Genomic DNA, 17,471 nt, shown 5'->3' on the forward strand with positions numbered 1-17,471 from the left:
TCAGGGGCGGCCTCTCTGGGGGGGAGGTGGGGGGGCAGCCCAGGCCGCTGGGGGGGGGGAGGCCCAGGGCACGCAGGGGCCCTGCCTGTTGGAGTGCAGAAGCCATGGGCTCCCGGTCCCAGCGGCGGTCCCTGCGGCGAGTGACCGAGCCCAGTTATATGGAAATGTACATTTTTGATAAGAAGGATTTTGCTTTTTAAATAAACAGTTATAATTTACCTTAACAATTTAAAAGAATGATTGTAATTTACCTTGAAAAGTGGAAGGTCTTGCCAGGCTGGTGGTGCACGCCTGTATTCCCAGTGGTTCAGGAGGCAAGGCAGGAGGATTGTGAGTTCAAAGCCAGCCTCAGCAACCCAGTGAGGCCCTGTCCCTAAAATAAAATATGAAAAAAATCTGGAGATGTGGTTCAGTGGTTAAGCTTCCCTGGGTTTAATCACTGGTACAAAAAAAAAAAAAAAGGTGGAAGATGTTTGAGTTGGTGATTTTCTATAAGGTAAGTTCTTAGAGGTTCTCTCAACCTAGCCTATAGTGAAGTTATAAGAGGATCACATTTATTTTATGTATAAAATATGCATGGTCATATGTGTGGAAAAAAAGAAAGTAGACCTTAAAGATAAATTGAATGAAAAGTTATGATGATCCTTGGAAGTGACATTGATAAATTGCTTACAACCAGCTCTATATTACAATAGAACCAAGAAGGGACAGGGGAGCTGTTTTAGGATGAATTGATAAAACTGAAATTATTGCTAAAGAATGATTTACTTTAGCAAATCGTTGCTAAAATCATCAAATAGGGATCAGCAAACAACGGAGACAAGTCTAGGAAAGGAGTGAGGATGGCCATAAAGACCTTTAAATGCTGTCATTTATAATGGCAGTGGATTTCAGTGGTCTATATTTCACCAGGTAACTTGTGTTAGATGAATAAAGAAGTCATTTGCAGTCTTTGTTCAGTTCTGCCTTACTTCATTTGGGCTGCTATTCCAAAGTGCCTTCGACTGGGTCATTGAAAACAACAAGTTTTATTTCTCATAGTTCAGGAAACTAAGAAGTACCTCCTGAAGGTGCCAGCAGATTGGTGTCTGGTGGGGGCCTGTTCTTTACAGAAGGATGGTGTCTTCCTGCTGCACCCTCAGGGGCAGCTTATTGGAGCCACTAATAAAGACACTGATGTCATTCCTTAGAGTAGAAGCTTCATGACTTAATCAACCACTCCCACAGCTGCACTACTTAATACTATCACCTGGAGTATGAGGTTCCAACATGTAAATTTCCAAGGGACACCCACATTCAGATTATAAAAATCGTCTAGGAAAATATTTATTTATTTTTTCCTGGAACTAAGAATGGAGCTCAGAGGAGCTTTACCATGAGCAACATCCCAGCACTATATATATATATATATATATATATATATATATATTTTTTTTTCCTCCTATGGTGTTGAGGATATAGACAGCACCTGAGGATACCAGGGCCTCATGCATGGTAAGCAAGTGCTTTACCACTAAGTCACGTCTCCAGCACCTGAGTAGGAAAATATTTAAATCAAACATCCTCTTTTAATCAATCTTTAGACAACTAAATGTCATAGGAGTGGTTCCAGTGACAAGCTTTTAAATGTAAATTGAAAACCCCAAAGTTGTTATCTCAGTACATTTTTTTCCTGGGAAACATGTTCGTTTGTAAAACAAACAAGCAGTTAAACAAAAGAAAGAAAACAGAGTAATAAATTTATGACACCACAAGCAAGCTCCAAATTTTTCATGCCCCCAGAGCTATTTTTGAAGCATTTTTACCTTTTCTTAAATATTGTATTTATTTTACATATATCTCCACATGCCACGTTTGTCAGTGTATTTCAGGGGACGGTTTAACATTGTAGAGAATGAGCTGGGTTTTCTGCTTCGGGCTGATGTGCTCAGGACTGCCTGTTCCACACTGCAGGATATCTGCTTGTTTTCTCCTTTCAGAGTCAGACTAAAGTTGTCCCAAACTGAACTCTCTTCTGCTTTGTCTCCCTGCTGTCTGGTTAGGCCTCACCAAGATCTGCCAGTCTAAATCTTCCTCCTCCCCACACTCCCATGTGGTCTGGCCCCCGCTCTCTGCTGGCCTGGCCAGTCTCCTCCTCCAGCCCCCTCACCAACCCTATCAAGGTCTAGCACTGTCTGTTACCTTCTTTGGGTGCAGCATGCACAACAAAGAATTGTTCTTCCAAAGCTTATCAGCTTAAGAGTCTACATTACCTGAAACAAATTCAGCCGGGTGTCTAGTTAGGAACATCTCTCTTCCATAAAGATGCAGGTAGAGGATGTATGTGTACAAGGTCACAACTCTGGCAGCTTCGTGTCTCCCTTGTCATTTAAAGACGATCCGAAGTCTGTACTGGGGCTTTAGGCACCACAGAGTGTTGCCCACGTGTGGAGCTTTGTGGGAAGTCTGGACTGGAGTGTGCTTGGTCATTTCACTTCCCTCCTGAGTGTAAACTGCCCTCATACTTGCAGTGCCCCATCCAGCTCCAGATGCTGTGCCCTGGAAGTTCCCTGCAGTCCCCTCCAAGGTGCAGCCCTCAGAGTCCTGCTTCTCAACTCCCTAAACATCATCAGACCCCATCATTAGATGCTGCCTTGAAAAGTCACATGGCTCATGCCTTGACATCTCAGAAAGTTCACAGGCACTGGGGCAAAGCTGGGCGAGCACTTTTTCTGCCCCCGTCACCTCAGAAACACCTGCTGCACCTCACACAGAGAAAAGCTGTCTAACAAGGATGTTTAAGACTGTGCCAATTCCTATCTCCTGTTCTCATGAAGAAGAGATGCAAGGTTAACCAAAGTGAATAGAATTAGACTTTGTGACATGGAATTATGGAGCAAAACGATGTATGCAGTTTATAGAGAAGGATTTTTTCAGGTTGGTTCTCTTGAGTTTTCTTTTTTTAAATTTTTTTTTTAGTTGTAGATGGGCACAATATCTTTATTTACTTACTTATTTGTTTTTTTAAGTGGTGCTGAGGATGGAACCCAGGGTCTCACACCTGCGAGGCAAGTGTTCTACCACTTAGCTACAGCCCCAGCCCTCTCTTGAGTTTTCATTGACTTTGTGTGTCCTCTGGTAGTGTCAGTTTGCTGAAAATTAAGCACCTTTGTAGTGATTTTATAGCCAGAAAAAACTGCCACTGGAAAACACATTTTCTAAAAATTATACTATTAATTATATTATACTATTAATCTTCCTATACGATTAATAGGAGATTTCCAAAAGCTTTTGTTTCATTAGGGACTTCCCTAATGGACCTTGGACAGGTTACTCTCTATGCTTTAGTTTTCTGATCTGGGGTCTTATTGTCACCCAACTATTTGTCATTTATATATTCTTGAACAATTTATTTCATTCTTCCTTGAGGGTTGGTTGCCTTATCTTAAAAGTGCATTACATTATTCTAATACCCACTTTGTAATCCTGTTTCATTTAAAGAGCGATTAGAACACCTCATGTTAGGGCACCTGGATTTCAGAATGAGAAGCCGTGCTGTCACTAACCCTAGTATTACCATCACCTCTATTTTCCTGCAGGGTTGTTGCTAAGGTTAAATAAAAGAAAGCTCACCAGGACAGGCCACATAATTTGCAAAGCCCAGTACAAAATGAAACTCCCAAAGTTTCAAGGAATCTGAACCAGGAATTTCAAGACTGGAACAGCAGGGTATTATACCCGGGCCTGTGCGGCACACCGGTTGCATGCCTGTGAAGGGGGCCTTGGAGCTCGCAGGCGCATTTGCACACACTGGGTGCTAAATAAATGCTCCAATCACCATTATGTAGGTGACTGCCTATACCTCACGTGCGCCGGCACCGTAGAAGTGACCACTCGTTCTCCCTTGTCCCTGACATGAGGACAGAGTACCTGGAGCTGCGCTTACAGTGGAGTCCCACCGTGAGCGCGGACTTCCATTCCCGCGGACCCCAGGTCGCTCAGTCGCAGCGGCTCGCGGTGGAGGACAGCCTCAGGAGGCCGGCGCCTCCCGGCGGTGTTTACCGTTGCCCGAGGAGACGCGTCCGCGCCACCCGCCGGCTCAGCGCGCCGCTGAGCTCTGCGCATCCGGAGTCCTGCCATGAGCCGCCGCGGCTCCTCCGGCTCCAGGAGCCTGGACGCGAGCAGCCACGCCGCGTCGCCAGCGCCCGAGGTACAGTCCCAGCCGCAGTGGTGCGCGGGGTGGCCCCGGCCGGGGTCCCGGGGTCCCGGGTCCGAGCGCCGAGCGGCACCCACGCCGCGCGTCCGCAGCCCTCTCCTCCCGAGTGTGGGTAGCATCCAGCAGCTCCGTCTCGCGTGGGCCGTGGACTAGGGTGGCCGGATAATCCTAGAAACAGCGCGACTCAGGAGTTTGTGACCGCGTCTGAGTTTTAGGTTGTGCCGCGCAGCTTCTGCGACCCTTTGAAAGGGTTAAATTCGACCGCGCGGCGGCTCCTGCGCTCTCTCCTCGCTGCTTAGCCACCGAGACGCGCTTCCCGGCACTTTCCCTCCAAATCCGATGGGTAGGATGCCGGCTCCGAGTTAAGCTGCTGACCTTTAAGTTGCTGACCATTCCAGAATATTAAAATGCACTCATCCTTGAATCCATTTACTCATTTACTACCAGGAGGTCGCTTAGACATTGGGGACTAGAGGTGTCAGGTCCCTCCTCCCTCAGCTCAGCCTGGGTTACTATGCACCTCTGGACTTGGCTGGCACTGGATGCCCCCAGAGTATCCTGTATCTGAAGCAGTTGCCAGAGAAGGGAGAGTCGCGCTGGGGTGGGATTGCTGACCATACTGTGGGCATCCCTGGAGGTTGTGTTAGATTCAGAGCACGGCTCGGAATTCTTCAATATGCTACCAGGATTCTCATGTAGGGCACCTTTGATTGTTGCCTTACTCCCCCACATTTAGATTTCTCCAATTCCTGACATGTTTGTGGAAAAGTAGTAGCGTGTCCTAAAAACAAAACTGTTTTTTCTTCCATCTGGCATTTACATATTTAACACAATTACCTTTTATCCCAACATAGGTTTTCTCTATTAATTAAGTCAGTCAGCGCATATATAAGTAGGTGGTATCTTTATATTATTTATTTATGGTGACCCAGAGTAAATTAGACATCATCATGATGTCTATAAGTCATGGTGATGTCTGTAATTTACTTTGGGGTCCATCCAAATAAACTGGTGTGTATCTTCTAATAAGGGAATTTACTAACCTAAGCACAATGATCGAACTCAGAACATCTAGTTATAATATCACTGTCTGTTGCATGCTGTCTACTTGCATTTTGCCTATTATCCCATTTACCAGCTTTATTGCATTTTTTTTCCCTTCCAGGACAACACATTATATTGTTGCCAAGTCTCTTCAGTTTCTTTCATCTTGGAATAATTCCTCAGTTTTGTTTTTAAAAATCTGTTCTTTATGATTAAATTTTGGTAGGATGCTATTTTAGAGGTGTTGTATCTCAGTGCATCCCATCAGCAGGTGCATGATATTGGTTTGTCCCATTATTGGTGATGTCCCCAACTGGTGGTATCTACCAGATTCTTCCACTGTAAAAGATACCTTTTCTCCTTTAGCAATAAGTAAGTAATCATATTAATGGAATAATCTTATTGATTCATCAATAATCTCTATTGATTCAATAGAGAGTTTTCAGGATAATCACTATCTACATAAAGGAAAATTTCCACCAGGCCTGAGATTTTAATGGGCTTGAAAGAGCTGAGTGGCACTGAGAATGAGAGTAGAAGCAGCAAGCCCAGCATTTATTGTAATTAAATTTTCAGTTAACAAAATACTTCATCTGAGATAACCTTAAAATTTAGGCAGGCATAGGCAGCCCAAAAATGTCCCATTATATAGAAGAGGAGACAGCTTTCTCAGTTAACAAATGACGAGAGGTACTGAAGTATCTTTATTTTGAAAGTTTTCTTTTCCTACCTGCTGCATTGAAACATGTAAAAATACCAAGCTATAATAGTATGCACCTTTCTGAGGAAGTAGAGTCAAGGAACCAAAGCTAGATATAATCCTGGTTACACCTCTTATCTGTGACTTTTTGGTCAAAATTATTACTTAGGAGGCTGAGGCAGGAGGATCACAAGTTTGAGGCCAGCCTGGACAACAACCTTGTCTCAAAATAAAAAATAAAAAGGACTGGAGATATAGGTCAGTGGTAGAGCACCCCTGGGTTCAATCCCCAGGACCAAAAACAAAACAAAAACAAACAAACAAACAAACAAAAACAACCAAAAAAACAAATAAAAACCACAAATAGTATCTCAACTCTAGTGTCCTCATCTGTAATATGGGACCAAAATACTTATCACATAGTGTTGTTTTGGGATTTCACACTAAAAATATGTAGGGCACTCCACAGAGTATCTGACTGAATAAGTGCTTATTAATATTAGCTGTTGTGATTCTTTATAACTTCAAGAATTTGCCTTTGGTGTCACCACCAACACCTCCACTGATACCTCACCAACTACCCCAACCATCCATTTACTGAGGATCTGTGACAGGCACCAAGGACGAAAGTGAGTTTGACACAGTGCTGGCTTTCAGTGAGTCCAGAGTTCATGATTGGGAGAAACAGACACATGAAAAGATTATGGGTTCATGGTTTCACTCATGAACCAGATTTCATGCTCAACTTTTCTCAAGATGGATTTACCTATAACCAAATCACCCACAGAGCCTCACCATGAGCCCCGATGGCAAATATTGTGGGGATTGAAGTGGAACAGCTTAAGCGTGGAGGAAAAGAGACTTGCTTTGGGGAAATTCATAAGCAACTTTCAGCAGTAAGTAGTTTGCACAAGGAATAAGCTGCTAATTGAAAAATCTAACTGGATTATAAAGTAGTATCATCATCCAGCAAAAAGCTATCACAGTAGTTCAGTAAAAGTGCTTGGGTAGGGTGTCGGGGACACAAGACAAAGGCGATTTAGCTATGTTGGTGAGTGTGTTTTCACATACCCAGAGGACACAAATCAAAGTGATGTCTTCGATATAAATTATCATTTGGAAATTGAACAAACCTCTTTACTCTCTGTAAAGCAGAGATGAGTGGAATGCCTTTCTGAGAAACAAATGCAAATAGCAACACAAGCTCTCAACAGTTTCGGTTCCTCAGAGCCAAGGGCTTAGATCTGATCATGTGTAGTTAAAAGGAGTGAAGTCTGTTTTCCTTTCTCCTCCCACCACTTCACGGTTAAAAACGTGTGTAAAATGCACATAAAATTTATCACCTTAAATCACACGTTCAGCGGCATTGAGTGTATTCTCGTTGCTGGGAAACCATTGCCACTACCCATCTCCAGATCTTTGTTTATGTTGCAAAACTAAAACTCTGTACTCATTAAACAGTAACTTCCCATTCCCCCTCCCACAGCCTCTAACAAAAGCCATTCTTCTCTGTCTCTATCGCTTTGACCATTCTAGGTACCTCACCTAAATGGAACCATACATATTTGTATTTGTCCTTTTATGACTAGCATATTTTACAAAGCATATTATCCTCAAAATTCATCCATATTGTAGCCTGTGTTAGAATTCCTTTTTAAGGGCTGAATAATATTCCACTGTATGCATATCTCATGCTTTCCTTATCCATTCATCTGTCCATGAACACTTGGATTGTTCTACTTTGTGGATGTTGTTAATAGTGCTCTATGAATAAGCATCTACAAATATCTCATGGAGTCTCTGCTTTCAATTCTTCTGCGTACATATCCAGAACTGGAGTTGCTGTATCACAGAGCAATTTTATTATTATTTTTTTGAGGAACTGCCACCCTGTTGTTTTTCCTAGTGGCTCTACTAGTTTACATTTCTTCCAGAAATTTACAGAGGTTCCAATTTCTCCACATCCTTGACCCTACTTATAATTTCCTCTCTGTGTTTTAAATCATAGCCATTCTAATGGATATGAGGGGGTCTCCATGACTACTTCTTAAACAACCATTTCCTCCCTGGTTTCCTTCTCTCATTTACTCTGTGCTATTGTTTTCTTCCCCTCCTTTTCATAAATCAAAATCAAATTCAATATCTTATTCAGATTATATTGTTATATGAATATAAGTAAGAAACCCCTTTTCTAGGTGTATAGAAAAAACCTAAATCTTCCAAAAAAAAAAAAAAAAGACAATAAAGGAGAAAAAAGGGGGAAGAAAATATAAAACACAAAATGATAGTCGAAAGCAGTGCATGTGTACCAGCAATTACAATAAATGCATATGGACCAAATACTCAGCTGACAAAAACAGATCACATTAAAAAAAATGTTTTATTTTGCAGTGTTGGGAGTCAAACCAGGGCCTTGTGCGGACAAACTATGGGGGCTGCGGCTGAGCTACACCCCCAGCCCTAGATCACATTTAAAAACCCAAGTGTATGATGTTGATGAAAGACACACGCGTTAGCTTTTCACTGAGGGGACTATAGACTCGAGTGAGCTGGTTCCACTGCTCTGGGCCTGAGATGGGGCAGAACTTCTGGCAGAAGGTCCTGGCAGAGGAGAGCTGTCAGCTCTTTACAGCCAGGAAGTAGACAGAGAAAGGATGGGGGACAAGATATAGTCCCCAAGGGCACGCCCCCAAGGTCATACTCCCGTCAACTGTGTCCCACCTCCTGCAGTTTCATCGCCTCCCAGTTGTCCCTTCAGCTGTGACTCCATCAAGGGATGAATCCGTGGATGTCAGCGCCCTCAGGATCCAATTAGGTCCCCCAGCCCCACCTCTCAACACTGCCGTACCACCGGGGTCCAAACTTCCAACACACGACTGTGAGGACATGCCACATCCAAGCTATAATAATACCAAAGCAAAAGAATATGGAAAGGTTGAAAGCAGAAGTACATAAAAGGACATACCAGGCAAATAACAGCCCAAAATGATTACCATATTAGTATTATGCAAAATACTCACAGGAAAAAGTGGGTTACTAGAGGTCAACAAGAGTCATCACAAATGATAAAATGTCCCATTCATCAGGAAGTTGTAACAATTCTTTTTTTTTTTAATATTTATTTTTTAGCTTTAGGTGGACACAATATCTTTATTTTATTTTTATGTGGTGCTGAGGATCAAACCCAGTGCCTCACACATGCTAGGGGAGCACGTTACTACTTGAGCCACATCCTCAGCCCCAGGAAGTTGTAACAATTCTAAATGTATATGCACTTAATTACATTGCCTCAAAACATAAAAACAAAAATTGACAGGAGCAAAAAATCTGTAAGGAGAAATAGGCAAATTCATGACTAGAAGATTTTAACTATACCTCTGTTAGTGTTAATTGGCAAGGGGTCTATTAAAAGATTTTGCTAAAGTGCAAACTTGGTTATTGTAAGAATAAAATACATAAAGCATTTGGAACATGACTATAGAGATTAACCAGGACTCTTTCTCTCTCTCTTGGCCCAGGGGAATAAATATTTTTAGATTAAGTAATAATTAATTGGATAAAAGCCTAGAAAGTTTACTTTAATGATAGAGGTTGAATTAGATGTTTTCTCCATGTGTTAAATATAGAGAGTTATTACAAACAAATGATAACTCTCAAATCATGTGAAAACTTTAGACAAACCTACCTTAAGAGACATTCTACAGAATACCGGGTAGTGTTCTTCAAAAGTATCAAGATCATGACTAGAGAAACGCAAAAACTAAACGCATATGCGAGCTCAGGTTGGCTCCTGATCAAGAAGGACCTCAGTGAAAAAAGTGATGGAATTGGACTGAAGTCTGTAGTTTAGTTAACAGTACCGTAGCAACGTTAATTTCCTAATTTTAGTAAATATACCTCGGTTGTGAAAGTTGTTAACGTTAGGGGAAGCTGGGTGATGGGTGTACAGAATCACTGGGTTGTTATCTGCAACTTCTTTGTAATTCTAAATTATTTCAGAATAAAATGTTTTTAAAAATGTCCGATGAGTGGTTCATCATTTATTTACACATTTTCACTTTGTTATATTTATTATAACATTTATTTTCTCTTCCCTATTCTTTGACTGCCTGGCCTTTGAATGCAGACAGAGATAAAATCCTTCAAAAAGAACAGGTAGGGGAGAACTTTTTGAACCTCAAACAGAAAGTGAGGTGGTGTTTTTTGCACATGTTTGAAGAGATTGTGTGTGTTTACTTAATGTCGGCAAATAGAATGTGCAGTGTATTTCAGACAATACTGAGTGCTCTTTGGTTTGTGCTTAAATCAAGTTGACTCATTATAAAGATTTACTTTTTTCCATGTTCAAGGACAACTTAATTTTTTTTTTAAGTGAAAAAGGGAGTAACATTTGCTACACCAGGAATTATTTATGCTGTGTTCTTTTACTCAGGTTTCTTTTTTTCTTTGTTTCCCTTCCAATTTTTTTCTCTTTGAAATTGGTGCTTTGGTGGCTTTGATCTAAGGGCAGAGAAGTTCAAAGGCTCTGCTGAGGTGGACAGAGCACCTCATTCTTTCTCTTACTGATAGGGGCACAGCTATTGATTATAGCTTCTGTGTCTATAGGAAGAGATTGCTTGAGTAAATAAATATTGCTTGTAAACATCTGAATTGTCTCTTTAGTTCAGTAGGGAGTGAGTCAGTCTCATAAAAATAAATATCTGAATTATATTTCTCTGTGTTTGAAATGAGTTCCTTCTCATGGATTAAATTTACCCTTAGACTTTTCCTCTGAAAGGAATCTGCCCTATGAGCTTTATTCAAAAATGTATGTTTTGGCACATGACGGTCAACATAGTGTAACCTCAATGTCGATGCCAAGGGGAAGAATTTCATGACATTTCCCTAAATCTTGTCTACTTTGGGACAAAAGAAATGGATAGTTGGCTTTCAAAAAGGAAATCTTGATGTTGAAATCTTGTCGATGTTTGCAGTAAGCAAAAGTGAGAACTTAGGAGGAAATGAGACCCACAAATAATCTGCCTACTTAGTCAGAGGTTAGAGGTTGCCTTGGTCACTCCTTTGTAAACATGCACGGGGTCTCAGGCACTTCATTAGGCACTGAAGACACAGAAGTTCCTTCCTTCAGCAGCTACAAAATCTGGGCTGATTTAAAAGCAGGCACTGTGTTGGATATGGGCCCACTTTCAAAAAAATTACATTCTAGTAAGGGGAAAAAAAAATTAACCAGGCAGATAAGGTCATTTCAAGGATTGGTCAATGCTTTGAAAGGAAGGAAAGCAAGGTTGCAAGGTAGAGATAAAATGGGGTGAGGGGCAGGATCCAGTTTGAGTCGGGTCAGCTCTCCAAGGAGAGAGACTGCAGGCTGGGGCAGAGTCCTGCAAGGTCTGTAAGGCAGCGTTCCTAGAAAAAGCCAGGACAACAATTCGGTGGGAATGAATTGATGCATTTGAAGAGTGACTTGCTGAATGCTTCTCACTGTGGGGATGTCCAGCATTTCTTCATGATTAGACTTGTGCTAATCGTTTTTGGCTATTCCGTGGGAGGGTCTGTATTCTTTTCCATGCATCCCATAAAGAGCCACGTGACAATTTATCACACCACTGAGATGTTACGAAAGACAAGGAAAGGCTGACATTTGACAACCACATGCAATGCATTTATTGTTATTCTGAGGAACATTATTGGGTCAATTGGTGAATAATATGGCATCACTGCTAGATTTTTTGAACTTGACAATGATCTGAAAAGGAATGTCATTATTTGTAGATGCATACTGAAGTATTTAGGGTTAAAGGGCCCTGGTGTGTGTAGATTGCTCACATATAATTCAACAATCATAACTGTGATCTACACATACATAAATGATTTAATAAAATGCAGCAAAATGTTCTTTTTGGTGATTTAAGTGAATAATATTCTTGAATTCATGGGATTATTTCTGCAACTCTTTTACACATTGATGCAAAAATATATTCAATGGACGTGCCAGGTCACAAATTTGTTGAGCTTACAGTTTAGTTAGGTAAATAATAACTGCTAATAAATAAAAGTTTACAAAAGGTCCAGGGCAAGTGTGGCTAGAGAGTGAAGTCAGGGAAGGCTCTGGAGGGAAGACACAGGGTTGGGAACGGAGCCTGGCTGAGGGTGCTGGAGCAATGGCAGTGGGTCCTGAGCTTGAGGTGCTGGCAGGACATGATGTTGCAGTGGGTCTCTGGATGGAGATGCAGACTGGGAGCCATCACATCCTGGAAGTGGTTGAAATTGCAGGAGGGTGTGAAGTAGGGAGAGTGTCCCAAGTGATGAGTAAGGAGTCCTGACATCAGAATCCAGCAAAGGTCAAGTTGAATATAATCCCAGCGGCTCTGGAGGCTGAGGCAGGAGGATCATGAGTTCAGAGCAGCTTCAGCAACTTAGTGAGGCCCCAAGCAATTCAGGGAGACCCTGCCTCTAAATAAAATATAAAAATGGGGCTGGGGATGTGGCTTAGTGTTTAAGCAACCCTGGGTTCAATCCCTGGTACCTCCCCCCCCTCAAAAAAAAAAAAGGCCAAGTTGAGGAGTGGGTGAAGGAAGATGAGCTACAGGGGATGAGAAGGGGTGCACAGGAATGAAGAAAGAAGAGGTGCTCCGGGGAGCACGGTGGCGTGGGGGGTGAGGAAGCACAGTGCCACGGAGGGAGTGCCTGCTGTGTCCAATGTCAGAGGGAGGTCAAGTCAGGCCAGAGGACAAAGTGTCCCCTGAACTTGGGGGTGAGGCAGTCTTCTTCCAGGAAGTGAATCCGAGGCTGAGCTTTGGGAGGTGAGTGGGAATCAGCTGGACCAAGGACTGGGTATGGGCCTTTAGGAGGCACAGAGTGTGCGGAGGCCGTTGGTCGGAGAAGCACAGTCCACTCAAGCAAGTGTAGAAGGCCACTGTGGCTGGAGGGGACAGTGAAGGACTAGAGTGGTAGATGAAGTTGGCGAGGCAGGCTGGGTCCGAGTTGGGCTTAGAGGGGAATCAGCTGTTTGGAACCTGCCTTCTGTGATCTAGACTTGGGCGAAGGTCAAGGACATTGAGGGTGTTGGGTGGGAGCATCCACAAGACAGAGGCACAGGAACAGGGGAGAGGGTGACAGAGATTGTCATGGGTTTTTGGCTTGAGTGACAAGGTGGATGCTTGGTCTCATTCACTGAGATGGAGAACCCTGGAGAAGGCTGGCCTCGAACTTGTGATCCTTCTGCCTCAGCCTCCCGAGTTGTTGGGATTACAGGGTGCGCCATTGCACCTGGCTACGAGTCTAGCTTTATCCATGTTAGGGGTGAGGTGCCTGTGTAGTACCCAGGTTGTATTCAGAAAGCAGTTAGGTAGGAAGATTCTAGCTTAACAGAGAGGTGTTGACTGGGGATCATGTGTATTTGGAGGTCGTCAGCTGTAGGTTGTTTTTGAGGTCATGAATAAAAGAAGACCACAGAAGGAAGAGCCTTTCCAGGGAGAGAAAGAAGCATTTTCAAATTAACGTTGGATTTTATCTCGTGTTGGTTGGGGTGAGCAGACCCCAAAGGACCCCAAATTTATTCCCTTCACATTCTTTCAGTTGAAGACATGAGGGAATAGATTCTTCCTGTTATAAGCCCCTAATAAGAAAATCAATTTCTCATCAATTTACTGAGTAAATATTTGTTGACTTGAAAAGAATAAACCTAGAAGTCAAGAGACCTGAGTATTCTTGACTTGGAGATGAGCTGATTTTGTTATGGAGAGCACATTCGTTGATCTCGCTAGGTTTGGTAGTTTTCTGTTTTAATGTTAATTTCTTTTTCAAAAATTTGGAAGAAATATGAATAAACTAATAACTTCCCAAATAATTTGAGAGATTTTTAACAGAAATGAGAGAGAGAGAGAGAGAGAGAGAGAGAGAGAGAGAGAGAGAGAGAGAAGGGGACAGAATCAGACACTCTAGTTGTGGGTTAGACATGTTGTGAAAATTGCCACACTACATTGAATGTTGAGCTCTCTGGCAGTTGTGAAAAAAGCGGTGGGTTTTCAAGGTGGAAGTTTCACACACACACACACACACGCACACACACACACACATTCACGTGGAGGGATAATTCTCTTTTCTGGTTGTAAGGCAGGTATTCACAAACGCGTCACCTTAAGTGGGAGCCACGAGGCACAGTGTAGAAGACAGGTGCAAGTCCAGCCACACCATGGGCTCAACTTAAGACCTTGGAAAAGTGGTTCCAGCCCTCCAGGCCTCAGAGGCCTCTCGGTGAAAATGGGGGTGTTAATCCCTGATCTGGACTGCTGGCCAAAGAAAGTGGACGGAGTCCCTATGTTCATGTCCTCTGCTTCTCTAAATCCCGCTAATACAGAGGAAAAAGTAGGAAACAGAATATAGACCTACAACACGGTGGAGATGAGACCACACACTGCATCATTCTGGAACACGGAAGAGGGAAGTGACATCAATAAACAGGAGGGAGCCTTCTTTAGGTGTGGGTGAAGGCAACCGTGAGGTAGAGCTCCTCTTCCCAGGGACCTCTGGAAGGTTCTGTGCTTGGACTTGGCACCTGTGGATTGGGTTAGGAAGGAGGAAGAAACAGGGGTGATGAGTTGGTGAACAGAACATGGATGCGTTGTCTAAATCCCCAGGCCCTCTCAGCTCCCAAGTGTATGTGGATTTATCTTTTCCTGCCCTGTGCAATTGAGCTTGCAGCCTGTTGTGGATTTAAGGTTTGTGTCCTCTGCAATCCATTTGCTGCAGTCCTAACCCTCAATGTGATGATATTGGGACCTGGGGACCTTGGGGAGGTAGTTAGGTTTAGATGAGGTCATGAGGGTGGGGCCCCTAGGATGGGGTTAGTGTCCTAATAAGAAGATGAAGACCAGAGCTCTGTCTTTGTCATGATAAGATGGCCATATGCAAGCCAGGAAGAGGGCCCTCATCAAGAATAACCTCATCTTGGACTTTCTGATCTATAGAACTGTGAGCAGTACATGCCTATTCTTTAAGCTACCCAGTCTCTGGTGTTTTGTTATAGCAACCCGAGCTTATTAATAGACTGCCTTTGTTAAAGTTGGCATCCTCAATCATGTTCTCAGAACTCACACCCAGTGGAAACAAAGGCCTTGAAAACAAATACAGAGTGTTACAATTATGTAACATCAGGACTGGTGAGTTTAATTACAGAATTAGTCTTCATATGGAGATTTCTTATAACACTGATCCCCAGAGACTGAAAAACATTAAACTGGACCTTAGAGAAGTCACTGCTCTACAGAAATAAACTCTCTGGCATCTAGTTTACAGAGCTGGAAGCAGCAGCTGCTCAGCCTATACTTTTTTGCTCACCTAACACTTTTCTTTGGATGTGTTTGTCACGATAGGTAGTTCTCTGGGGGACTGGTGACATACAGCTAGCACCAGGCAGTGAGGGTCAAGTTGAGAGGCTGTCTGCAATGTCCTGTCTAGAGTAGAAAAATACCTCCTTCCTTTTCCTTGCCTGAGGAGTGGGCGCTCAAGAAGCTTGGAAGGACCCACCTCGCACCCCTGGTGGGCACTTCCCGCAGTCCCACCCAGGAGCTGTGCAGCCCACAGGCCTTGTCTCAGAGGCTCTGGTCTCCATGGTGCATCCCAGGAGTGGGCAGCTAGCTGGAGGGCACACTCCTACCCCCTCAGTGCAGCCCCGAGAGGGTGGGCAGTGTCCCTAAGCACCAGTGGTCCCATGTCCCTCCCATTTCCTCTCTGTTGGTGCCCCACATTCTCTTTCTCAGGGATTGTTCTCATCATGGATTGTTCTCCACTCTGTGAATTAAAGAAATGATTTTTTTTGGGGGGTGGGGGCTGTGAATCCTCAAGGTGTTGTTACTTATACACAGAAGTAGCCTTTTAAAACATTTAAAAATCCTCCTTTTTCAGAAAGCCCAGTTCTTAAAGATCAAGAATTCTGTAGCTCTAGAAAGCTTTGGCTGGTCCCCTAATTTGGGCCTGAGGTACCTCCTCATAGTCCCCAAGTTAATACCTACCCACACAGTACCCCTCCAAGTCACGGAAGGAGTTGGCTTCCTGGAGAACCCTGACTGGTATAGAGGGCAGTGTCACTGAGAGTCCTTCCATGCTTGAGGAGTTTGTTAGAACGAACAGATTAGCATCAACCGCAGAGAGAGCATACATATAGAGAGAGACAGAGAAAATGTCCCATCTAGCTACCTGCCATTCCTCTTATAGAAGTTATTCCACATGTGGCAACACTCCCAGGCCTGCATTCACTATTAGTCTTGGAGATACGTCCAATACGAATGCTCATTGCTTAAAATTGAACCTGGAGTTAATTAGTTTGCTTGTGACTTTCATTGAGTTCAGTTTAAGAACTTATCACTTTAATGTGAACAGATTTTTTAAAGCTCCATAGAACTTTACAATTAGCTAAAATATAGGGCCCTGAATTGATCAGACCCACCCTGTACATTTGTTTTGATCCTGTTGTAGAAGTACTTTAACAGACAAGGACTTGCTCTTTGGCCACTGGATTATTTTGTGGTTTTGAAATTTGTTGTGATTTCTTCTGTAGGGAGGTGTGCTGTTACTGAGCAGCTGGTCTGCTCTCCCTCATCGTCCTAGTGAATCATGGGACTCATGTTTACCTGCTTGGCAAAGCCAAATCAAGCTCAGGTCATTGCAAGCAAGTGACTCTTATTGGCTTCTTTTATTTTTTTTTCCTCCTTTATTTTTTGTTCACTTTCATTCGCTTCCTTCTTTTCTTTGTTTTGACATTGAATAAGAAATTAGACCTGAAGCTCTGGATGGGAATTAAAGTCATTTCTTGAAAATCCAGGCCTTTTACAGACAATAAAAATTATAGGATACACTAGCAGAGTGAGGACTTGCCTGTATTTAGGGCTCTGCCAAGATACAGGAGGAGTATGTTCCAGAACACCCATAGAAGCAAAAAATAAGGCACCTTCTCCTGTCTGAGCTCATGATATACTCCTGCTTTGTGGTGTTAATGTTTCTGCAGAGGCTGAACTGGAGACTCTCAGGCCATTTCCTTCCCATGGGACAATCTGTGGACTTTCCAAATCTGCCCATTCCCAAGGTGTCGGGCCCAGTAGAAATCAGCCAGCCACTGAGGCTGATAGTATTAGGCATAGCAAATGAGAATTGGATAAGATTCTAGATAGAATCGAATGTAGGGTGAAAACTAGGATATTAATAAAAAGAACACCCATCCTTCATTAGTCCATCCAATGGAAAGAGTAAGATATTGGTAAAAAGGGCGTTCACTCTTTCCCTTAACTCTATTAATAATTATAGTTTGTACTGTGAGATCCTCAGTAGGTGCTAGGTGTGGCTTAGTGAGCCTCACAGTCTTTTGAGAGAGGGAGACATGGAATATGTGATTATTTATTCCTTATCCTGGGCTAAGTGCTCAGGGGGAGAAGCATCCTTACTATGAGAAGAGAGCTGAGACAGAGCAGCATAGCCGAGGGAGTGTAGACTGGTCAGGTTCTACAGAATTGTCAGTACTGGAGGAGCAAGAGGGTTATG

At 43.0% G+C, this 17,471-nt stretch overlaps 2 protein-coding genes across 6 annotated transcripts in view; one reads left to right on the forward strand and one right to left on the reverse strand.

Moving 5' to 3' along the window:
* Positions 1-4,042, reverse strand: part of Rmnd1 (required for meiotic nuclear division 1 homolog) — a 79,955-nt gene extending 75,913 nt beyond the window's left edge. For both annotated transcript variants that reach the window (XM_048799961.1, XM_048799928.1), the window contains exons 1-2: positions 3,910-4,042; positions 252-373 (exon numbers count right to left, since the gene is read on the reverse strand). The gene's annotated coding sequence lies outside the window, so the exon portion shown is untranslated. The remainder of the gene's footprint in view (positions 1-251; positions 374-3,909) is intronic.
* The window catches only part of Ccdc170 (coiled-coil domain containing 170), a 75,655-nt gene continuing 62,153 nt past the window's right edge, over positions 3,970-17,471 (forward strand). For all 4 annotated transcript variants that reach the window (XM_048799914.1, XM_048799917.1, XM_048799924.1 and 1 more), the window contains exon 1: positions 3,970-4,189. In XM_048799914.1, coding sequence (XP_048655871.1) covers positions 4,118-4,189 — 72 coding nt within the window. In that variant the 5' untranslated portion in view covers positions 3,970-4,117. The remainder of the gene's footprint in view (positions 4,190-17,471) is intronic.

The sequence above is a fragment of the Marmota marmota genome, unplaced genomic scaffold (assembly GCF_001458135.2).
Source record: "Marmota marmota marmota unplaced genomic scaffold, marMar, whole genome shotgun sequence".
Taxonomy (NCBI): domain Eukaryota; kingdom Metazoa; phylum Chordata; class Mammalia; order Rodentia; family Sciuridae; genus Marmota; species Marmota marmota.